General features: G+C 40.6%; 1 protein-coding gene across 4 annotated transcripts in view; it reads right to left on the reverse strand.

Annotated features, from left to right (window-relative positions):
* The window catches only part of LOC134664535 (uncharacterized), an 86393-nt gene that overhangs the window by 19563 nt on the left and 54718 nt on the right, over window positions 1–12112 (reverse strand). For all 4 annotated transcript variants that reach the window (XM_063521228.1, XM_063521227.1, XM_063521230.1 and 1 more), the window contains exon 3: window positions 2523–2661. In XM_063521228.1, the coding sequence (XP_063377298.1) occupies window positions 2523–2661 (139 nt within the window). The remainder of the gene's footprint in view (window positions 1–2522; window positions 2662–12112) is intronic.

Genomic DNA, 12112 nt, shown 5'->3' on the forward strand with positions numbered 1-12112 from the left:
GTAAATAGGGAAAATCACAGTAAACTATAAACTATCTCAGTCGTCGAAACGCCGACTAATATATGTGTTATATATTAGTCGGCGTTTCGCACTTAGGCTGACGTTAGGGGCAGGGCGGGAAGGGAAGCAAGCTGGGCCGAGGACGTGGTAATTAAATCTTTCTAGCTCTAATTCTGCCTAGGGTTTCTGCTCGAGAATTCCCGAGGCGAGAAATCTCGAGAAATTTGTCCTAAGTCGAGACGGGAAAAATATGTTCAATGCCTCGAGAAATAAATCTCTAGTGATATTAAGTAAAAAGAAAACACGCGTATAACACATGATGTGTCTGTAATGTATTTCTTTAGGTAGTTAAATGAATATGAACAATGTTTTTTTTACATTTTCAGGTAGGAACCTACTTAAAACATTTATTACCAAACAAATAAAAAACTACCTTGATCCGTCCCCTATCGTTCCAGCTTTAACCGATTTTCATGTTTAAAAACTTTTGAACTATCATGATTCATGACATTCATGTAGTGTCTTTTTATTGAAAAACGCTTTAAAAACTTAGTTTTGTAACGAATTATTAAATTATAGGACCATGTAATAAGTGTAGGTAATAACAAATATTACAAAACTAAACTAAATTACTATTGATAAATCAAATCATCCCGATATATTCCTATTAACAAAATATTAGAATTTTAGCAGCTTTATTGTTACGTTGAGTAAGTACGAGTTATTAATATTACGTAGTAAAACTTCTGTTAAAAGTTTTGTCACATCGAATATTGCTGCCTAATAAAATACCATATTGTGGTTTGTTTACATTTTGTTGAATACCTAAAGAAATACACTATAGCATAACACATCGCCGGTGCGCACGCCTGCACCTATAGTTTTTTTTTGTTGTTGTATTTTTCATTATTAAGTGCAATTTATGGTGACTAAAAATGTACCTGTATGTTAATTATTGATCTCATCTACGATTCCTACGAGTTTGATTTGTACAAAAGCAAAAAAAAATTAAATAACATGGTGTTTTTTGGAGCTTTCAAAATTTCTCGAGGTACTCGAGAAATCTTGCTCGAGAATTCCCGTGCCTCGAGAAATTAAAAGGGTCGAGAAACCAGAAACCCTAATTCTGCCGCTGCCTGAGGTTACCATCATGGACGGCTTTTCGGGAAAATTCAAAGGAGCAGCGGTTGAGACTGATCTGAGCAGTGTACATATAAGTATCTCACTGCCGTCGATCAGGACATGCTGTAACATATCATACGTCAGCGGGAGCAGCATGAGCAAAAGCATAGTACCTATCAGTGGCGGCGCGTCCATAAAAGCCGATTCCCACCGGCTTGCCTAGTTTTGGACGATTGAGCAGAGTTGTAAAGGAAATATGTAAGCCAAATTAGCCCCGGCTTGCCTACTGATATGTTTGACGCGCCGCCACTGGTACCTATAAGCTGTTATTCTCGTGTCAAACTCGCTGAATCTCGTAAGCAGTGAATGCTTGTCCCGATCCCTATTAATCCAGACTAGCATTTTAGCATGTATCATCACTTGTTAAGTACCTATTTAGCGAGCATCACAAAACCTATCTACGTAATTTCCCGCTAGTTAAAAAAACTTGAGAAAGGTCAATAAAAGTGTTGATTGGCAAAAATAGAATACTATATGTCAAAACTCTTGTGCGGCATTACAATACGCTGTACAGTTGAGTCGCTCGGGCTCAATTCACGTGAACGTGGGGTCGATTTTAAGCTCCACTCAGACTTCTATAGTAACTATCGTTGATGTTACCTATATTTTGAAAATGGACTACTCGAAATAAACCCACTCTGCCAATACCGAGCATCTACTAAACACAATTCACCCTCTGTTATTTCGACAACAATTTTCTTCTCATCCCACGCTCCTTCCTTATGACATGAATAATAATTTGTTTATTGTTCTCTCATTTCTCCTTGTTTGTCCGTCAAATTGCAGATTGAGTTTCGCAAAGTAATTTGTTTACCCGGCATAGCTCCGTCGGAGCGATTAGTTCAACTTTAAGGTAAGTATCAATGGGACTTAAGTAAAATTAATTACAGCGATAGATTAAAGTTGAACCAACGGTATTAACGGCAGGGTGAGGGTAAACAAACATAATGAACGCAAAATTTATGGGTTGTACAGCAATGTCACGTAGGTACCATGTACATCTATCATTAGAGATATAGTATCGTGATGACCTTTTGTGTTACAGTTTAATGAAAGTTCATTGATACTTCCCGGTAAAAATCGACAAGTAGGAGCATTTCATATCAAAATATATTAGCTTTAACAGATCCTGTAAATAGATAAATGTATAGTGAACAAATTAATGTGCAAAATAGTACATTATTACGAGACCGGGAAAGGGGAAAATTGTGGATGAGTTTCGATTTTGCCGAACGACGCGAAGCGGAGAAGTAGAAGAACAAGAAATTAAGTGTAAACTATTTACATTTAAGTTCTTGTTGTTCAATACCTTGTTGGGCCTAAAAATTTCAATGGTTTACCTTTCTTCTGGTCCGCGATGGGCGGCGGCGTGGACGGCGACTGCGCTCGGGCCTGCAGCGTCGCCAGCAGTTTCCGCTTGTGGTTGCACAACTTGGTCAGCTCCGCGCCCGACGCCGCCTGATACGGCTTGCTTACCACCTGCGGACAATTCACAAGGTAAACGATTGACTTTGATGACTTTGTTCAGTTCGGGACCCTCGAAAAAGAAATATTTTGCCAAGGTCCAACCACTTTTTAGAAGTTAAGTTAATAACCTATATCGAATAAAGGTAACCACCGGTTAAGAGATTGTAATATGAAAAGCGAATACATTCAGCTCGCTCATCAATGGTCGGGAACCCCGATTGGAAAAATGATTGATGAGATTTTTTCCATGGTCGCTTAGTATGAACATTTATGCGTTTATATCCGGATCGTAAATACGCTGTCGTTGCAGACTAGAAATACACAGATCAACCAACGACAAGTATGACAGCCGAGTTGATTGACAGGTTTATTATGCTTTTGTATGCTGCCGAATGAAAAAGTCGTGTTTGATAAGTAGATAATGGTATTTATGCCGAATGTTGTTCCTTAAACCAACAGAAAGAAATTATTAAACACTTGAATTCTTCAGATTATTGCTCTCAGATGTAAAAATCTTTAAAATGTAGCACTAGTAGTGCAAACATTCGTCGTAAATGCTTAAGTATTATTTTTAAAACTGCCAAATCATGAACAAAAACGTCTATTCTGAAATCTCGTTGAATAGACAGAGTGGTTCCTACAATGCCCCAATGCACAAAGCCATGTTAAAATGCTAGACAACGTATCCGGAAAAAATCGTTTTAAAGTAAATAACGCGATCATGCTAAAATAATTGCCATACCTAGTGACACTTCAACAAACTGTGTCTGTCTAATAAGTAAGAACCTTTTTGACTAGTTTTTGTGATTTCTGATACCACCTCTATCAAACCCGTAATATTATCCCCTTTATAATATCCGTGTAGTGCAGATTAACTTGCACAATCGAAACAGACCATGTGCATATTCCAGAGCGCAGCTAATCGCTGTAAGTGGCTGTGCCAATGTACCATTCCAACGGTTTCGAAAAGACCTTATGTGCATATTACTGGGTTGTGCCTTAAGTCGTTTTAGCGGGTACCCTGGCATTCAGCTAGTCAGTATCGCGTTATGAGCAACACCCGTCATCGAGTCGCCGTTTCCTGGTTTCATGTTAACGCGCCGCTCGCATATTTACTGCAATCACCGCGTATTGAATGTTTTCGTCATGTGGAGTGGCGTTTTGCAGGCAATTTAGTGTTCGATATATCCGGCCTATTGGTTTTAATTGCATATTGATGATGAAGAGGTTAATGTTGATATGGACTCCGATTCTGATTTTAATTTCATGTTTTGAAACTCTGCATGTATTTTATTTACGTAATTGTTTCAAGTTTCAACCCATGATGCTACGATATTCTTCTCTAAATTCATATTAGCTATAATAGAAGTATAGATACTATAGATTAAGATTAGGATAGAAGACAAAGTACGCAACCAGTTCGTTATTTGAGGTCGAAAATGGCTGACAAAGCCACTTTAGAAACAATACGCCAAATAAATGACGTGATCATGAAAACGCAATGCAAAATCAGCCAGTAGCATCTTCAACTAAGCCATTGTGTTTGGTACTGCAGTCACACTAATGCATAGGGCATTGCGTGTCAACTATTAATTTATGAATGGGCTGGGAGCGATTAAGCGCAGTGCATAATGCAACTATGCAACGAGCTCAGCCTGGTTTGCAGGCATTACTGTACCGTTACCTGTAACTTTCACGAACTCCAATCACGCTCAATTCTGTATAGGAGACGCAGCCTTGTGATCAGGGAAGTAGAGTTGATATTCCTAAATAAATGATTATCGAGATAGGAGTTCAGGATAGGTACTGTGAAGCTGTTGTGCACGATCTGTGAACACGTCCGCAATTCATTATAGGCGGACGCCCACTGTGCACGGCTGCACACGCAAATTGCTCCCAGCTCGCCCGCTGACACAGCTGCATGTAAAGATTTGTACAAAACGAGGAAATTGCCGCTTACGGGTCTTAAGTAACTGCGGAGTTGACGCGGCCGGGGCCGGTGGGTGATTTACGACGACACTTCAAAAGTGGCACAGCGTGTGTTTAACATTCCCGATGAACAGTTAAGGCGGTATGTCAGGGTTCACCTCGCATTCGAGCGACGTTACTCAATAAATCGTCTTCACAAAACATGTCTTACTTAGTTTATGCTGTCATAGATTTCAATCACTGTCTCAGTCTCATTTCTAACAAATTTTGTTTAGGAACATCGTCTATCTATCATTAAAATTGATTCCATCCACTTTTTTAAATACTTTAAGCAATTTATATTGCATGTCTCTACTTTCAACTTGCGCCAGTTCGCTATCTAACTATAGACAAAGAAATAAAAGGCTCAGAGAAAATAAATACTTCATAAGCATATATACAAAGATAATTGCGCAAGAGAAAGTGTGTTATCAGCATGTTTCCTCAACATTGTGAATATTGTTACTTACATTTAAATCCATTGAAGTCAAATACAGGGTAACACGTACAATGGGCCTGCGGCAAGCGCAATTGGCCCGGGCATCCATAACAATGTCTTGTCAAAGAGGGGCTAATGGCAAATCCGGCTGAATGGGAATGCCTGGCCATACCGATAAGCCCACTGCAGAACACAATACCGTTCATTTCAATATGAAACCAATCCACGAGATGGATGCGGCTACAACGCCTATACTCGACGTGTCACGTGTCAACTAATGACCGAGCTCTAATTAATACTCCGCATGCATCATGTGTACAAGTGATTCCAATATGACATCGTTTAACATCTGTGGACTTAAGTGAGCTACGACCTTGGCGGAGGATAATAAACAAGTGTTCGGTGTAGTAAAAAACGACTACCGCGCACAAAGCAAACAAGTAGGTACTTTATGAGAACATCAATTTAGAGTTGCATAGGTATTGCGGTTTCAATAATTATTCTAATTATAATAAATTAGAGAGCATTCGTTTTAGGCTAGCTATACCCAATTAGATTATGATATTCTTAAGGCCGCAAGCTAAGCCCGGGCTTTCTGCGGTCTAATTTAACCTAATTTGATTTAAACGGAGTAAAATGAAACGATGGGGAATATGGAGTAATATTGAAAAGTAATCAGATAGAAGGTAAATATTTTCTCCGTACCGCCAATATCACGATTACTTACGCAAAATGCATTGCGTTTACATAACGAATCATAAAATCTATACAGGTTCATAAAACTTAATAGCAATGAAAGCTGGGTCAGGCATAGAAATGTAATTCAGAGTGATCGGTTTTAATTGGTCTTGTGTAGAATGCCCAACACATGCACTAACCTGATAATAATGTATTTGGCAAAGTTGTTTCAAATGGATATATGTATGTATCTAGGAAGAGCAGTGCGGTCCCTATAGGCCAACTGTGCGGTCGTTTTATTTGTGTGCGGCGACTGAATGTCACCCGGTAATTTGTCGGCGCATCGTCGGTAGTCGGTAGCGAGCCACTAATTAACGGGAACATTTCCATTGTTTACCTTCTAAACCTCGCATCTCAATTGACCGCGTAATCTCAAAAGCAACCTTGTTATCAATGGGGGAGAGATCTTATTTCGGTGCAATGGAGGAGAGATGAGAGTTTGAGGAGTTGATCAGTAGATTTACGGCTGCCAAACTTGCTTATATCTGAACAACCTGTCTGTCCCCCCTCGGCCGGAGTGCATCGCTCTAAAGTTGCTATCTGGCAGTGTCGCTGCTAATTACATTAAGGTGTTGCAGAATATTGAATCACTGGGTAATTTGAGCATCGTGTAAATTGCTTTAAGGGGAAAATGTAAGCAGGCAATCCGACCATACAAAACCTTTTCGTCGTCCCGTTTTAATTGTTTTCTCCTTCCCTGACAATTATATCAAGAGACATTACTTAAGGCTTGGCCACACACAGAGCGCGACGCAGCGCCGCGTCCGCGCCGCGTGATGCCGACGCGAAGCCTGGTCAAACAGGGCGCGCGCCGATCGCGCCGGCCTCACGCTCTCAACACGCCCTCAAGGCGCGCGTGAACGCGGCGCGGCCGCGCGGGAACGCGGCGCACCGCTCGCTGCCTAACGTCCGATCCTACTGATGTGACCTTGCGCGACGCGGCGGGCCGCCGCGTTCGCTCGGCGCAGCGCTGCGCACGCGCCGCGCGGACGCAAGGGGCCGCGCGGCGCGGGGCGCGACAGAAGCGGGGCGTGATACCGGCGGGACGCAGTCTGTTTGACGTCGGTAACCTGTTAGCATGTGCCGCGGTCGCGCGGCGTGGACGCGGCGCGGACGCGGCGCTGCGTCGCGCTCTGTATGTGGCCAAGCCTTAACACAACAGATGTTTTCTGGTTTTTTATGTCTGTCTGCTGTCTGGCTGGTGATGGTAAACAAAGGGCGGGTCGCATTGCAAATGCAATGCAACAATCGACGATGGACATAACTCGGTAGACAACTATGAAACTTCCCATACCTACAACCTAAAATAAAATTATCACGTTACTACGGTAACAGGCAATGCTAGCGACATCATTCAAGTAATACTTGGTGTAACAAAAAATGTTTTCTTCTACTTTTTCCCAATCAGAACACGTTACCGAATATGCCCTTAAACGGATCCCCGCTACTTTTGTTACACCCTGTATAGGTTCCTCATTCAGAGATTTTATTCTTATTACCTACTTACTTGTAAATTTAAAAGAAGAAATCGGGAAGTCGAAAACAAGTGTTTTGGGTAAAGAGCAAATCATATTGAAATCGATTATAAATGTAACAATGTAGGTATGTGCGGCCGTGACGTCCCCTACCTGAGGTCGCCGTATTCGGGTCAGGCTAGTACCCGCGCAAAGTCCGCGATGAGTGACGACAAATGAGATTAAGGCTTGGCCACACACAGAGCGCGACGCAGCGCCGCGTCCGCGCCGCGTCCACGCCGCGCGACCGCGGCACATGCTAACAGGTTACCGACGTCAAACAGACTGCGTCCCGCCGGTATCACGCCCCGCTTCTGTCGCGCCCCGCGCCGCGCGGCCCCTTGCGTCCGCGCGGCGCGTGCGCAGCGCTGCGCCGAGCGAACGCGGCGGCCCGCCGCGTCCCGCAAGGTCACATCAGTAGGATCGGACGTTATAGTTCGTTTTTTTTAGCATTAGAAAGAACTTCGCAGAAGTAAGCTTGTGGTTCCAAATCCGGTACTTTTAGCGGTAATAATTTGAAGTAAATTATATGTATTGACCGTGCTACATTAGATAATTCAATAATTATTAACAATTAAAGAGCCTAATAAAAACTGTACGCTTACTTCTGTGGAGTTCTTTCTAATGCTAAAAAAAACGAACTATAGGCAGCGAGCGGTGCGCCGCGTTCCCGCGCGGCCGCGCCGCGTTCACGCGCGCCTTGAGGGCGTGTTGAGAGCGTGAGGCCGGCGCGATCGGCGCGCGCCCTGTTTGACCAGGCATCGCGTCGGCATCACGCGGCGCGGACGCGGCGCTGCGTCGCGCTCTGTGTGTGGCCAAGCCTTTAGCGCCGTCCGCACCGCGTCATCCCACAATTGTCCTTGTTAATATAAACATTTTCAAAAGACAATCATTCTCTATCTGAAATTATACGGAGTGTTTTTCAACCCTTAGCTTTGCGTGGTGAATACATAGGTCATATACATAATATCATACTGAAAATCTTTTACTATGGGACCAACCTCGAAATCGCACAAAAACTGTTGCCTTTCCCATAGAAAACATCCACATATGAACTGCCATGTGCAACAGAATTGTTTTTTCGTCATTTCGGGGTTGGTAGGTACCATAGTAAAATTGCTCAGTATAAGAGAGAACATAACAGTTAATCTCGATAAATACGGCTTAGGATAGAAAAATCACTGGATAGACCAGTTTTGGAAAAATAAATAATCCATAATCGGACTCAAAATTGAAACTAATATTTGCTCACTCGATTAATATAATGTCGTAGATATATTATTGGCGGGGGCACTGCCGTGCCCCCCGATAATCATGGCCGTGTCGTCTCCCTAATGTCGCCGTATTTGGGTCGGGCTAGCATCCTCACAAGGTCCGCGATTGACGACTAATGAATGAAATTAGCGCCGTCCGCCCCACGCCATCTCGCAATTTAACCGCACAATGGAATCGTTTTTAATTTAAGTTTTTACAACCGGGGCGACGCGACGTTTACTTTGTTTGATATTATAAATGATTCTGCATTTATAGAAATGGCTGGCTATTACTCGTATTTCATTAGGTTTAATTTTGTAAGAGGAAATGGCTAAGAGAAAAGTACATCGGAACCTTATTCTTGCCTGTCCTCACATTTCTTCTAATAACATGTCGAAAACAAAAAAAAAAATGTTAATTACGTCGTGGCCGTGACGTCCCCAGCAGAGGTCGCCGTATTCGGGTCGGGCCAGTACCCGCGCAAGGTCCGCGATGAGTGACGTGACGACAAATGAATGAGATTAGTGTCGTCCGCACCGTGTCATCTTGTAATCTAACCTCACAATAGAAAAATTATTCTGGTTAATTTAAGTATTTACAGATTAACTAAATAAACTTTATTTACCTTGTCTGATATCATGAATGACTTTCCATTTTGATCAAAGATTAAAAACTGTCTTTATAGGTATGTAAAAAAAATGAGTATTTATTTGATACATAACACTTACACCAAATACGCAATGTGCAAACTGATTAAAGTAATATAATTTAATAATTAATAGTGTACAAATAACAACATCAATGTAAGTACATATGTAATTATTTCCATTTATCGAATAAGTAGTAGGTATGTCACTTATCTAACTTCTGTGTCGCGTGTGAATGATCAATTTTGATCAACAGTAAACAATATCCAATAAATAGGTGTTGTTTTGACTATAAAGCGCCATGTTTATGTTTACCCCACTCGAAACCGGTAATAGTATCATCCTGCAGGGGTGAGGGTTGTAACTTGTATTGCTATTTGTGCTATTGAATATCGACGGCCTTGACCTGGTTAAGGGAGGAAGATGAGGGGATGTGAAATCCCATACATGTGGTTAGATTTGGATTATTGTTCATCAAGTTGTTGGTGCGTAATGTGTAAAATAACCATGGAATGTGGAGAAGTTCTAAGTGTAGGTATGATGTGGATATTTTTTCTAGTAAAATAAGACTTAAATATATAACTTGTTTTTGGAAGGAAAATTTTTGAATTGAATAATGATTTATTAGGTACAGCCAAATACTCTTTTTAAACAATAAAAAGCCTTAAAATAGAAAATACAAACTAAAATTAAAAACTAAACTTAAAAAAAATAAACTATGAATAGAAAATTTGAAAGAGTTAATCGGTTTAAAAATACAATAATTGCCACTATATATTTTGCGTCTTTATTCGGACAGTTATTAACACACTTTACTGAAAACAATGCTAATCTACTCAGATAACATATATGTGCATAGTAAATCTGAAGTAGTTGGCTAGTCAGCCGTCAAAGTGTCAATACCATGATTGATATACAATAGCAAACCCACATACGAGTTCAATTGCCCCATAAACCACATCCTACTGGTAAGAATAGTAAGCAAAGAGGGCGAATGAAAACATTGAAAGCACAATGCGTGCTAACAGCATAATATTGTACTGTCAAAGTGAATAAGCGAGTTCAGAGCGTCGGACAACACCTACAACTGATTGTGCATTTTACTGCCGTTTAAAAGAAAAAGGCACTAAGGATGTACGGAGTATTAGCTGCGTTGTAGCTATTGTCCCTTCGAGGATGGTATACGACTCCATTCCACATCGGGAGCTGATCTCAGGGCTCACAATGGTCAATAAACAAAGCTTGTAGATTGTAGACAAAGCGAGCTCGGTTAGCTATCTCGGTATCGCCATCGCCATCGGAGCGGCAGAGCGTGTCGCGGGCGTCGGTGAATACATATATTGTGCTGTGCCATATGCACGTGTTGACTGACTGATAGTGTATGTGGGTACTAACCCCTCTTAACTAGCCGAAAGAATAATTTATGCATGTGGCAGATGGTTACTAATACTATTACTGAAGTTTAAAGGGCTATTATGGTTAATGAGTACCTTTATTTCTACCCATATTAGGTATTTTAGATTAACAATATTAACATTAACATACAAAATTATACACATAAAAGATAACTAAACTGTAAAATTCTAAAATTAGTTATTCTAATACAGCCTACAATTAATATACTACTTACAAGCTGTAAGTTACGCTCATCGGCGAAATTTTTTTTTGGATAATATTCATGATGGAGTCTCTTTTATGAATCGATGGTGAACGATTATAAGATAGCAGCCATCTCAGAGCAATACTTTCTATATATTTATTTCTATTGTCAAATTTATGACGATTTGACAATAGAAAAAAGTAAAGCGTACGTTTAAAAAAGCAATCATCGCAATACGGTCAAAATTAAATGGTTCTACCTACTGGTGCTTGGACTTACCCCTTAGGTTTTATCATTAGGCCATGGCGTTGTTTTTCATAACACTCGCGAGTCAAATATACCTAAGCTTAAAACTTGTAACGATTCATACCAATTTCAAAGCGTTATATTCCCTATCGGAATGTTACGTGCGGCCCTGCGCGCGCGCACTTTCACCGGCGGTGGGAAAGTCGGCGTTTAGAAACCGACTAAACATTTACTAGTTAGTAGCGACATACAATATCCTATTAAGGTAATTGTATTAATAAACTACAGTTCATTATAAATGAACTTGTTTTCATTATGATTTTTAAAGACTGTATAATATACTAGGGTGAATGAAATTGTGGTTTTGGTATCGATCCTTCTCATGGATAAAAGTTCACACATACGTCATAAAATTCCCTTAACTAGGTATTAGAAAAATATACACAGGTGAAAGATTAACGTTTGATTTTTTTTATTTGATCTGAGACCAAAACAAACTTGGCGGCTATTCTGGTGGTCCAACTTTCCGTACCTACCTACCTGTGATAGTAAAATTTTATGCTCATAAGCACCCCAGTGACTTATAAGCGGAGTACTTTATTTACAATTCCTAACGTAAAGGTTAAATAGGTAAATAAGCGGTATAATTTGCAACTTTCTCCCAGCGCTGCGGTTGGCATTTTGATATGTCACCATTAGAAAACCCTCGAGGAGAAAATGTTAAGCTGCTTGCTTGAGTGCCAAAAGTTCACATTCAGTACCTAACTCAACTTAATGACTTAATGAGTCAACTGAGTCAGTGTAGACTTGTTTTAAGAGAAGTCTGTCATTAAACAAAGGTACAATAAATAAAACAATGTATTAGTTTAGTATGCGAGGTTATTAGGTAAAGTCCATTCCAATAGAACTTGCAATGTATGTAAACAAACCGCCATATTGAAATTGTCTCTGAATGATGAATTTGCTAGTGATGGGCAAGAGTCTTACTTAATCCTTTACTTAAGGCCGTAACACACTATCGCACTGCATCACGAACTTGGTGCGTCGCATCCATAAG

Source organism: Cydia fagiglandana, chromosome 5 (genome assembly GCF_963556715.1).
Source record: "Cydia fagiglandana chromosome 5, ilCydFagi1.1, whole genome shotgun sequence".
Classification (NCBI taxonomy): domain Eukaryota; kingdom Metazoa; phylum Arthropoda; class Insecta; order Lepidoptera; family Tortricidae; genus Cydia; species Cydia fagiglandana.